Here is a 13,080-nt window from a genome sequence, read left to right on the forward strand (position 1 = left end):
ATTCAACAGTTCTCTTGAAACTGAGCCATTTTAGACTGGTGCTTAACCAAATCAAAACATGGATTTGCCTTTGTTAGATATTGTCCCTCCTTCCATGTCTGTGTTAACAGCAATTGCCTAATTTATAAAGGTTTTTGCTGATAGTTACTGGCTGTGACCATTTCTAGTGCACTTCAGACACAATAGCAATTCATACTATTGAGACTGCTCTTCAAAATCACTTTGGAAAATCTTGGACACCTCCCTTGAGGCTGAGATGGACAAAAGCAGCAGAAACTCTCCTTTACTATTTCATTGGCCTATGAAAAATTGAACCTGAAGGACAAATCCAACTGCTCTTTCTTCTTAACACTTCTTCTCCATATATGAGTTTTGCTATAAAATGTGGTATAACTTTTACTTAGGAAAAATAAAATGTAAATTTTCAGAATAAAGACAGTTTCAGCACTTAATTTATTGGTGAAGGTTAATTTGACATTCACCAATTATTCCTGCCCCTGAACTTTTCAGAATCTGTAAAGAAATCTGTTACTGAAGGAATATGACTGAACCAATCTGGAAGGGTTTAAGAGTTTATCTGCAAATCTTTTTCTGCAACTGATGTGTCACATACCATTTTGACTTCAAACTAATTGATCTAATGGAATTTAGAACTGGTTTATAGATAATAAAAAATTAGATATGTATCATTAAACAAAAGGATCAAAAGCTGGCACAAAGTGAGCATACAGTTCACAGTTCTTACACTTGTGTGAGGGCTGCAAAGCAGAGGTCATGTGCAGATCTAAGGAGACTTGGGAACACTGAGGGCATTCCTTAAAATATATCTATTTGGTACCATTTAGGTTGATGTTTTACTGGTATGTTATCATTGCTAGCACTCAGTGACACTTAAAGGTCTAAATACACACACAGCATGTGTAAATTGTGGAGCTGACCTGTTAAAATACAGAAGCTTGAGGTTATTTGGGCACAACCTCCAGTCCTGTTACCCTGGTGTGGCTTTGGGACCAGGCTATGCCCTGGCTCACAGCCACACAAAGAGGGAGGGCACAGGAGAAACTGTGACCCACTTGAACAAATTACACAGAGGGCCTTCCATGCTGGGAAGGTCTCCCCATCATCCAGGTGCTACAAGGAGTAGGGCACAATGCTTTACCCATTTCCTTTTTGTTCCTCTTCAGGCAGATCTAGGCCTTCTTCACTCAAGGTTTGTGACATGCAGCAATTCCCCTAATCCTTAAAAAATAGTCAAACCCAGCCAAATGTTCTCCAACTGGGGATTTTTAGCACTTTTTCCTTGAGGAAATACAATATTCAGGGTTCTGTACATGTGCTCTATCACTCACTGTCTGCTCACAGCCCCCAACTCATCAAGTGAAGGCTGCTTTAAATTGCATTTTGTAGAGGGCCAAAGCTTTCAAAGATGTAGAGTCTGTACAGGATTTGTGTCCTACTGGTTGGTTAGAAACAAAGTGACCCCACCAGCACATTTTGAAAGGGAAAGCTGACAAACACCTTTGTGGTAGTTCAGAAACTCCTCTTGGAGAGATATAGAAATCAGTTGGTTTTGTAGCTTCTACTTTTTCAGTAACTTGATCACATAATCTTTGTAAAAGTTAATAAATACCTGCCTCTTACAGTGGATATTTGCATCATTATTTGTGTAAAACACAAAAATCAGCAGTGAGGCACGGGGACCTTAGTGAGTTATTAAGAAATGGGGGAGGTTCCAGCTTTGCTGGTCTCATTCTTCGATCTTCGAGAGGCCCAGAGGGGAGAACATGTGCAAAGAGATAAGGAGAAAGCAACAGCTGGATGGTTATTTCCCCACCTCTTGGCTGCACATGAGTGCCAAGCTGTGAGATATTCCCCTGCATGCAGCATGCACTGCACAGCTTTGGGGCACAAACACAGTGGATAAGTTCATTTAATTAATGCTACTGGTTTTAGGGGGTGTGCAGGGGTTTGTGTGTTCCTGTCCTTCAGCAGATGCTTCCAAAATAACACGACTCACTTCCAAAAGGAAGTCTGAAAGGAAAAAAATGCCCAGCAAATAATTCCACCTCCAACCTGCAGAGAGAAAGAATCTCTCAAGGGCTCAGCTACTTCTCTCTTCAAAAAATACATTGGAATTTACTTTAGTATCCAAAGAAGGAAAATCTTTATTGACCCTTAAAAGAGCATAATCATTTGCAAACCTGTGTCTCCCCAGCTCCCTTGGTTAGCTGCTCACCCTCCTTGCACCTGAGCAGGTTCACCTGACCCTGCAAAGTCATCCTCCTGTTATAGCATTGGCTTTGTAACACATGCCAGCATTGAAAGGATTTCACAAGAGCTCCACAGGAACTTGGGACACTGGGGGGACAATCCATGTATCTGTTCTTTGCCACGACAAAAGAGAAATTAGGGAACCAAAGAGCATGGATGAAATACTCCTTTCCCTCTCTTGTTCTGAGCCTGGTTCCATCTCCTGTGTATTTCCTGCTTATGCAGGAACTAAATTCCATTTTTACTCACACAAGTGTCTTGCCTGTTTTACCCAATTTCTTGTTCATCAAGTTGCATCATTTTAAATCCCAAAGGAAGTGATCCTTTAATATCAACCAGCTCTCTTGGACCCCTGTTCCCTGCAGGGCCTGTTCCTATGGGATTGCTCCAAGATTTCTGAAGAGGCTGCCTGGAGAAAGCCTCACCCTCTCGTGCTCAGGTGGCCTGCAGCAAACACCCACAGCAGGTCACCCTGAGCAGACAGCCCTACCAGCAGGGCCCTAAGTCTCAACTCACTCATCACCCAGCCCAAGACACACTTTGAAACATCCCAAGCGCTGCCACCAGATCCACGGTGCCTTTCTGGTCTGTCTTTCCCAAACAGTGCAGCCCCCCACAGCAACAGGCCAGTCACAGGAGCCAGCCCAGCACAGCTCTGCAGTCTCAGGGAGATCAGAGCCCTGGCACTGCACAGACACTGCCTGCAGAACCTGACATCAGCACCGTCCCAAACCAGAGAAGCCCACGGTGCCTGCCCAGGCTGCCATGACTCGGCATCTCCACCGGTCAGGAGAGCCTCTGGAAGGGAACAAAGGTTCTCAACCAACCAGCATCATGCACAAGCAGCTCTGCTACAACCATCACTGCAGCAGAGACCACAAATAATGCTGGAGCTTTGCCTTAAAAGCCAGGGGTCTCTAGTTCTCAGCTCTGCAGCAAGGGTGCTGGGAAATTCAGTGTACAGGGGGCTGGGGTTTTCCAATACACAGTGTTCTCAGGTGGGAAAGCCCCACTTGACATTCCTGCTGCAATGCCAGCTGCAGACAAAGGCACGGAGAAAGGGAAGGGAAAGACCATGTTGCCTGTGTGTAAGCAAATCAGAAGTTACACCTGAACAGCCACAAGGAATGAGACAAAAGAACAAAGCACCTTCCACATCAAAAAAAGTGACATTACACACAGGTGAGGCACAAGTGCAGAAAGAGAACTGAACAAACATCAAAAATACATCAGATTAATTTTCAGAAATTTACTAAAATGCACATAGATTTGTCACAAAAACAGTTGAACTCCACTGTATTTCAACAATAGGTTTATTTTAAGAAACATAACATGACATTAAGTAAAAATGCAAAATTGTGCAATTATGGCAAAATGTTTAAAAATCCACACATTTGCCCTCATAGGACTACAGTACTTCTTACTAACATACCTGAGCACTGAATGTTGGATGCCACTTCTCAACAGCCTAGCCAACAGGGAGCTCTTGGATCTCTTGTAGAACATACACACACTGCATGTCTGGTGCACCAAAACTGCTTTGAGTTATTCTAAATTTCATTGATGGAAGCGAGTGGAAATTACAAAATGTTTCCTTCTAAAGTAACTAATAATTTTGGAAGAGATTTACACTCACCTAAGTTCTTACAACACTAGAAATTCATTTCATAAAGGGAAATAAACAAATGCAAAAAAAAAAATCCAAATGAGCAAAATGTACAGATTACTGTTCAAATATTATCAGTACCTTTGGTGCAATTATTTTGTTTTTTGTGCTGTGCAAGTTTACTTAAGCCTGACTCTAAAGCAAAACTTTACCAGGAATCTGACTTTCAGCATAACGTAGAAGCATTTACGAATTGGCAAAATGTCACAGCTACATTACTGTCTCAACAAACTCCTCATGCAAAAGATTTAGTATATTCTACTCCCACAGCAATTTCCAGGATTTAGCTTTCAAACACATGACAGACTTGGATCACACCCTCAGTTTGAATGGTTAAACAGAATGGAGATCTTCGTACTTTAGTGCAGATAAACAAAATTAACAAACCTACTGCAGAATTAACCACAGCATATTGTACTTCTATACATCACATGACCAGTCAACTGCTAACTCAATTCTATTTCATAGTTTCAAGTAATATATTGAAATTTGTTCTACTAAATAAATATAGATTGTCAAAAAGCAGCAAGAAATCTTGTAAATAGTCAACCAAGCTCAAAAAAAAAAAAAAAAAAAAAAAGAAAAACAAAGAAACAAGGAAAAAGTTACATAACACTTTGCAAAAAAAAATGCTCTTACACACAAATGCAACACTGTTAGGGAGGGTGCTTCAGAAAGCTTGCAGCTCGAGGCCTACAACAGCGCAAAGAGAGCTAGCCAAGGACTAAGGATCATTAGTTAAAAATTAAATTAGTTGTACTTCTCAGAAAACCCCTTATTCTTGGCTATGCATATAGATAAAACTATCCAGAAGAAAACTAAACAAAGAAACAATACACTTCAACACTGGTGGAAAATGCAGTCTTAGCGAGAATTGCCAAATTCAGGAAAAAAAACAAAATGCAGGTGCTCGCATTGGAAGAAGAGTTTGGTGAATCTCTGGAAGATGAGGTATGTAATGCAAAGAGGCATTTTTATTTTGCTTTTCATTTCACAGTTTTTTGTTTGTTTTTGCCTCTCAAACATTTTGTGCAAGAATTAATAAATAGAACCAGACGAGTATTTTCATGTATTAGGAAGATTCCATTTGGGAACAGGAAGACCACACAGTAAACAAACATTATCCAAATCCTCAGCCATGCCAGGGGGATAAACAATGAGCTCAATATTTGGCTGACTGAAATATCAGCTGTTAAGCCAGATAATGGTAAGCACTTTCAGGCAGTGATGGCCAGTGCCATGTCAAGTTAACTGGTTTACTTAGGTCAACAAGAAAAAACAGGAAAGAGTAAGATAACTTAAAGCTCTGCAAAAAGTAGAGCTGTAAGAAACCTGGTAAATTACAGTTGATGCAAGTTTTAGGAGTCCTCTTTTCCCTTTTAAATCCAATTTTCACTACTGAAGTAGAGGCTGAACTTCAAACTTATTTACTTTTTAAAAATAAGTTAAATGTTAAATACATAAAGACAAGTGTTGCAATATATTCCTTATTCTGTATTTCCCCTAAGATTATTTAAGCCATGGATGCTTATTGTCAATTTTGCTTTAATACACTGGATAATGCTGACAGCTCAGTAGTGCAATTTTTCACATTATAGATCAGAAGGAAATAGAAGATAGTTGGGGGCTTGACTGCAAAGAAAAAAGAAAAACAACTTGCAAAGTTAAACCACACTTTTCCAAATCACCAGAGCACATGCCAACTCTGCACATAGCACTGTACTGTAGTGGAGACAGAATGAACACTCCACACAAAGAGAAAAAATAAAAGAGAATCAGTATTATTAAGGCCATATCCTGTCACCATTCTGTGCAAGAACACCACTGCAGTAAAAATGTTATGTTAGAAAAGAATCTGATGACAGGACAGGGCCTGAAGACAGACACACACTCCATGGAAAATAACAGGCTGTCTTAAACAGTAGCAGAAGGCTGGCCCAGTTCAGACAAACAAGTATTAAAAATGTACTAGCACCATCAACTTTTGGGTTAAAGCCCTTTACGGGGTGAAAAAAAAGTTTTTAATCAGTGTTTAAAAAAAAAAGTTTTTACAGCACTACACCTATGTGGCAAAAAACGGGTTTTGGGGTTTATTCCCCACTATCATTAAGCTCAATCTCAACAAAAATCCACAGACAGGAACTGGTACAACAATATGAACAGGCCTCCATCCGGGGCAAAGGTACTCCACAATCCAATTCTGACTTGAGTTTTTCTTCCAAATTGCAGTGCACAAACAACATCACAAACATCTTAGCAGACTTCAAGAACAGTACAAAAAGAAGAGATCATTATGAATCAGGATCTACCATTCCTCTCTATGTACTTTCAATCTAAATAAAATTTTTAAAAAAGCAACAAAACTTAGTGATATTGCCTCAAATTTTACCCGTATTAAAAAAAAAAAGAGAAAAAGAAGAAAAGTCACTTCAACACATCTTGGACATCCTTAACTATTAATGCTAGATTTTCTTTCACTGTAGTGCATAGTTATCCTGGATCTTCCACTTAATTTGCTTTTACCACAAAAAAAAAACCTTTAGTATGACATGATTAAGTGTTTACCAGAAAAAAAATGCTGATAATTGCACTTTGTAACCTCCTTCTCATTTCCCAGGAAAATATCAGTAAATATGAAACTGAACCAACAAGTCCCTCCCCAGACTGCAACCTTTAAAGAGCACCCATCCCCATATACAAAAAACTGTCTGTTTCATCTTACAATAAATACTGACAGAATTTCTTTGTTTTCTTTTAAGACATGTTTTCTCTAGCATCAAATTACCACTGAAATCACTAAGGCCTGTTACTGAAAAAAAAAAAAAAAAAAAACCCCAAAAAAAGAATTTAAATAACTTTCTGAAGACACTGCGGATACAATTTAGCAACAACACATTCAAAATGCCGGCCTAAATCCCAGAGCCTGTCTGGAGTCTCGTAGACTTTCTGCCACTGGTCAGTGACCTCATCGTACTGGTAGAGCGAATTCTTCCTGCTGGTTCTGAAAACGTGTTCTTCAACAGTGACTTGAGTAGCTCTGACAAAGAGATGGAGTTTGTTTTTGAGGAGAACAAGTTTTATGTATGGATTGATGGACTGGTCGCACGGGAAGTCTTTTTTTCGAGTCCACTTGTTCTGTTCGATGTCGTAGGCCTCGACGGTGAACATGCGCTGATGGTTCCCACACGTGCCAGCTATGTAGTAGATGGAGTCGTTGTACACTGTTGCCAAGCCTTGGATTCTAGGCACAGTCATTGGGGTCAGAAATCCCCAGTAATCCTTCTGAGGATCGTAGCAAAGGAAGAACTCCCCTGAAAAGAGAAGAAAAATAAAACATAACTCATGTTTTGTTTCCAGACCAACAATTCTGCAGCAATTAAGCTCTGAAGTATGCTCTTCCACAGACAGAAAGACTCTAAATTTTCTAGAGCCTGGATCCCAAAACAAACACCCCAGCACCATCAAATGCTTTCTTTTTAGTGCTTTACAAAAACATTAATAGCATGACTAAAACCTACTTCAAGTTTCTGGTTCAGATGAAGCAGAGGGAATTTGAAGCATATCAGAAACACATTTTACAGAGTTTCTAGGTATCCTTTATTACTATAAAAGCATGCTTTTTAATTTGGGACAAAACCTTTCAAGATGCCAGTCTTGAAACATCTGAAGTACATTTGTGAAGATGTTAGAGTGAAACAATGTGTCATCTGCAGACAGGGAGTCTCACAAGGCATAGCAACCTTCAAACCCAGAATTCTGTCTAATACCAAACTCAGATTTTGAAGCTACGGGTATCAGGTGGCTGGGTTACACATTTAGGCTGATTTGCTTGAAAGGAGGCCAGGTGAGAACCTGCATGAAGCTACTGATTCATGGTTAGGTTTGTGGTTAGATTATAAAACACCTCTGCTGCTCAGTGCACAGAGCAGCAGCTACAGACTGCAGATAAAGGAAGTTCAGATGACCAAAAACTCATGCTCTGTACATTTCATGAAAAGAACATGGACAAAGACCACCTTGACTTTCGTAAAGTCCAGTGGGAGAAAGGTCTTACATCTGCCAAATACTAGCATAATTCAAATCATACATGATTTCACGTGGCTATCTTAAGAATTTTAACCAAGCTGTTGTGTGACCAAATACCTCAAGTATAACAAAGAATACAGAAGTGAGGCAGTAAAATTGGTGGAACAGAGTTTAAGAGATAGAGTCTAAGAGATAATACTAATTTTGATTATTCAGTTTTGTTCCACAGTGCAATCTCCAGTGACTGACACTTGCATTCCATAAGCATTTTCCCACTCTCATCAATTCTTATTGACTACATCTAACTTTGGGGTTTTCCCTAGAAAAATTACTAAAAGCTAACCTCTTTGTACTACAGCACAACTCAATCAAGGTTTTTTCTAGCCACCCATAACACTACTCTTTAGAATTTGCTGGTTAGCACAGGAAGTAGCTTGTTTGTATGAGCAGTCAGTTGTCACTAAAAGCACTGAAGGACAGAATCAGTGTAGCTAAAATTTGTGAACAAAGTGCACTCTTATTCTATAGGTTATAATAATATCATCCACCTTTTATTAGTTCTAAGAAACATGAAAAGAACAAATACTAAGTTCAGTATTCTTCAACATTCCTTTCTAAACACCTAAAGCAGACATCTGACCCAAGAGAGATTTAAAGAACTTTTTAGCACAACGGAACTATTTAAGGCCACAACCAACAAGAGTAGAACACGATACAGAAACAATGGAAGAAGAAAACTGTAAGTCACATGGAAGATCACGAATGCAAAGTCAAGAAATAATGTTAACTTCTTCTGGTAAATAATAAGGATCTTACAGTATTGTCTATCCTGTTTCTTCCCCGTGGTCCACCTTTGTATGGAAGTGACCCAAGAAGAAGCTGGTGTGCATCTGAGACCCAGCTTGTGCAGGTATTTACAGAGGTGGCCCTCAGCAAAACAAAACTGGGACACCTCCCCCTCCTTCCTTCCTTCCCACTTTGTGGGGCTCTTACCACAGCCCCAGACCAGTCTCAGCACTTTTCAGTGTGCACTGAGTGTAAAGGCAGTATTGTAATTACTGACCAAAGAAACAGAAGTAAAACTAAGAGAGATGCTTTATCTCTTTCTAGTTTCTAAGATGACTTCAGAAGGCAAGGTAGGGCAGGAAGTGAAGACTTAGAAGTCGTTAATCAACTTCTACAAGTCACCAAGAATAAAGACACCAGGAATTTTCTCAGCTTTAGCCAAGTAAAATGCAAAGTGCTTTTTCACAGGACAGTATCTTTCCTTCAACTTTGGTGCATTTCACCCAGGTAAAGATTTAATAAAGAATTTTCAGAATTCATTTGAATACTGTATTCTTGACTCAGAATACCACCAAAAAATGCCATCTGTGCAATAACTCAGTACTACAACTTCGTGACCCATTGCCAGGGCATGAGAATTCAAGCAGCAACCTCCCTCTTCCTAGTTCCCCCCCTCTTCCCCTCACCTTGCCCCATTGCCCAAGGGGTTTTTCCAAATTGCTTAAGAAAACACAGACAGTCAGAATGAACAATCCCCACTTCCAATAAAACACCACAGAGGCAGTCAAACCACCTTACCCTGTAAAACATAGATGTTATCCTTATATTCCACAGCACTGTGGAACTCCATTGCCACCGGCATGGGACACACAGCTGTCCAGCAGTTCTCCCGGCTGTCATAGCACTCCACAGACTTGAGGGAGTTCCGCCCATCTCCTTCATAAACTCTCCCCCCGATGGCGTACAGCTTCCCACAGCAGTGAACCAACTTGCAGCCTATTCTGGCCCGCAGCAAAGGAGCCTTGGGAATCCACCTATTGCCAGAGTGATCGTACATCCAAAAATCACTCTCGGCCCGGTGGTCGATGGAGACCTCACTGCTGCTCGGCCTGTAACCACCCGCAATGTAAATGTCGTTATCAGGAGACACGAGAATTCCCACCTCCCTCAAGTCATTTGGTGGCTTGCATAGTTTAAACACTCTCCCTGTGACCGAATCTAAACAAGGCACTGTTTGCTTCTTTCCTGAGTGTTTGTGGGCAGCATCGAAGCATATGATCATTTCGGAAGCGGTCATTCCAAGCCGTTGTGTGTAGCCATTGGCACTGGGTTGTCCCTTTTGTACACAGCTTTTGGCCATCGCCTGTGCAAACACGGGAGGGATTTTCTCTAAAAACGTCTCATCCAACAGAGGCATACGGATGCATTTGGCAAATATTTCTGGAAGGTGCACTTCTCTCTTATTTTGTTCATGCTCAAACCACCTTATAATGCTCTCATAAACATGTTCTTCTTTATCTACATTTAAATCATCACTGTTGAGGATACTTATCAGTTGGTCTTTTCTCAACTGAAGAAACTCTTGCTCTTTGGTGACACTCAGAAACTTCTTGCGAATGTAGTCTTGTGACCTGTCTTTGAGTTCCTGATGACCATAGTGATCAGCAAAGATGAACACCCCAATGGAGTTCTGTGGGTCCAAATGACTGATCATGTATTTAGCACACTGGTCTTGTATGGAAGGGATCTGGAAGATACTGGCTGCAGTGAACAAAGCTTGAACGTTGGCCTCTGTCAGCACTACTCTGGAGGTATATGCATAGTTCAACACTAAATGCATCGACTCTGCCTCGACACCAACGATCCGAACTTCCTTCTGCGTGCTCTCGGTAAGGCCGCTCGTGAACATCGATCTGCAAAGCAGAAACATCCAGCAGTTTGTCTGGAATTGCCTTTAGCTACTGGCACAAAATTAAATATATTGTACAGCTAATCCAAATGTGTTTGCCCCTGTGTCAGCACAAACACATTTATCACAGGTGTTCAACTCTCCTGTTGGGGTACCTAAATTTTAAGATCATTTCTACACTTACTGAAACAAAAGTGGAACTTCTTGCTTAATTATCTCACTAACCCCTGTTAAAATTCACTGAGTTTACAAGCAAAGATCTTGACATTTCCAAGTCTTTGCATTCAACCTTCAACAAGTTACTTCATATGCATACTCTAGCATGCTAAAATATGTAACTTGAGAAGAAAAAAAACAGTTTCAATATGTTCTTACTGTATCTCTGAAACCCTCAGTACCAGGGGCAGTTTTGCTTGGTTTAAAATTGTGTGACACCATCTCCAATGAAACTTTCCTTTGAGAAACAGACACAGATAATCCACTGACCTTAAGAGAACAATCATCTTTACTTGCTAGGTGCACTATATTATCCATAAACACACAGAACTTATTCTCATTAAATGAAAATCTAAAAAAATCATACCTATACTAATATTCTGCCTGCTTTGATCCCCATTAGAACAATGGATGGTTTTACCTGAAATAAGGACTGATTGCAGCAAGAACATTCCTATGACAGGAGAATGTTTTCCCATGATCCACTTCCACCACAATATCTGTCAGCTGTCCTTCATCATACATGGTCTTCAGCTGTTGGAGAATACTACAAGCATGGAAGGGGTCCATTCCACTGCTGGCTTGGTTTGAGGGAGGGACTCCGTTCAGTGTTTGTGAAAACTGACTTGGTTCTACAAAGCAAAATTGAAACTTTAACAGAAAACAACCAATAACAAAAAAAAAGCCTCCAAAAACCCTTGCATGAACAAGAATTAGCACAAATTGATATTCCATACTTCCTCAGCATCATCATCCTTCAACAGCAAGCCAAACATTGTCATGGGTGTGTGAATACATAAATATCTTTTCCTCCTTTTCACAATGTACATGTCAGTTACCATTCAACTCTAAAGTTTTGTTCTATCCCCCTGTAGAGTTTATATCCATTAAGGAAAACAATACAAATACTTCATACAACTGGGGAAGGGGAAATCAAGTCAAGACACAGAACACTTATTGACATTTAAAACAAAAAGGGACACAGAGGAATAAAATAAGTCCCCGAACTACCCCCACCATTACACAAGTCTGTATGTAAATATTTAACTTCACATTGAAACAGGAACTGGCTCCTGCCTTACACAAGTGATGGCTGGAGCAGAGGCTCATGAAGAAATAGCCCTACAATAAGTCTTAACTTAAATTCACATAAATTTGTAGATACAGTTACATGTTTTCTCTACAAATAAAACAGAATTATAATTTGAAATTTCTCAGGTGTGAAGGAGCTCATATATCACCGTGGAAACATATTTAGTAGAGCATATGCTGCTAAATAACATGTGATAAGCCTAATGAAGTAAATCCCAAAGTGAAAATTGAGCAATAGCTCAAGCACAAAAATCTGTTTCGCAATAGCACCAAAATTTTTACGCAACAAAAACAACAAAGGAGAGCTCAAAAGAAAAACATTAGGTGGCCAGAGCTGCAAATCAGGTAAAGCTGCTGACTGCAACAGAGTGCTTCTAACAAAATTTAGGCAACACAAAGGGGCAAAGAGGAGAGAGAGCACATCCATTTTCACAGAAGCCTTTCATCAGCCCCACTCCCCTCTCCCGGCTGCGCCCCCCTCACCCAGCAGGGGGGTCCCTCACGGGACAGCCTCCTTCCAGCCTCACACAGACACTGCCTCGCACAGCCCCGCTCAGGCGCCCTCCCCTCACGCCATCAGCTCCCACAGCCGAGCACCGCTGCCCTGCCAGGGACCCCTCGCAGCCCGGGCACCCCCGAGCCCCCTCACACGGTGCTTCCCCCCCCCAGCACAGGCCCGCACCCCCACGGACCCCCCTCCACACACAGGCCCCGGTATCCTTCACCAGGAGCGCCCCTCTGGCACCGGGCGCTCCCCCGTCGCCCCGCACCGACCTCCCAGCGCTGCCATCCTGAGCCCCGCTCGGGCAGCGGCTCCGGGGGCGGCCCGGCAGGAAATGTCACCGCGCCGCTTCCCCCGCTCACCGCCGGCCGCGCACCCCGCAGCATCAACAACACCGATTGGTCAGCGCCCCCACTGCCTGCCGGGACATGTAGTGCGGGCCGGCAGCCCTTGGCGCGCGGGGCATGCCAGGAGTTGTAGTCCCTCCGGAGCGGGATGCCTGGGAGTTGTAGTTCTCGGGGGCAGGCGGGCCCTGCCGGTCGCGTAGCAACGAGGCGGCGGCGCCTCGGCCGAGCCGCCATTTTGGGCGCCGGGGCAGGGCCTCGTGGGCCG

At 41.8% G+C, this 13,080-nt stretch overlaps 1 protein-coding gene across 1 annotated transcript; it reads right to left on the reverse strand.

Moving 5' to 3' along the window:
• Positions 1 to 3,566: 3,566 nt before the first annotated feature.
• On the reverse strand, positions 3,567 to 12,817 carry KBTBD8 (kelch repeat and BTB domain containing 8). Its single transcript, XM_053953925.1, has 4 exons — positions 12,741 to 12,817; positions 11,296 to 11,506; positions 9,548 to 10,662; positions 3,567 to 7,248 (listed from the first exon to the last, which is right to left on the reverse strand). Exons 1-4 carry the CDS (start codon positions 12,754 to 12,756, stop codon positions 6,785 to 6,787), a joined length of 1,806 nt encoding a protein of 601 aa, XP_053809900.1. The 5' UTR covers positions 12,757 to 12,817; the 3' UTR covers positions 3,567 to 6,784.
• Between the last annotated feature and the right edge of the window lie 263 nt (positions 12,818 to 13,080).

The sequence above is a fragment of the Vidua chalybeata genome, chromosome 12, assembly GCF_026979565.1.
Source record: "Vidua chalybeata isolate OUT-0048 chromosome 12, bVidCha1 merged haplotype, whole genome shotgun sequence".
Lineage (NCBI taxonomy): Eukaryota > Metazoa > Chordata > Aves > Passeriformes > Viduidae > Vidua > Vidua chalybeata.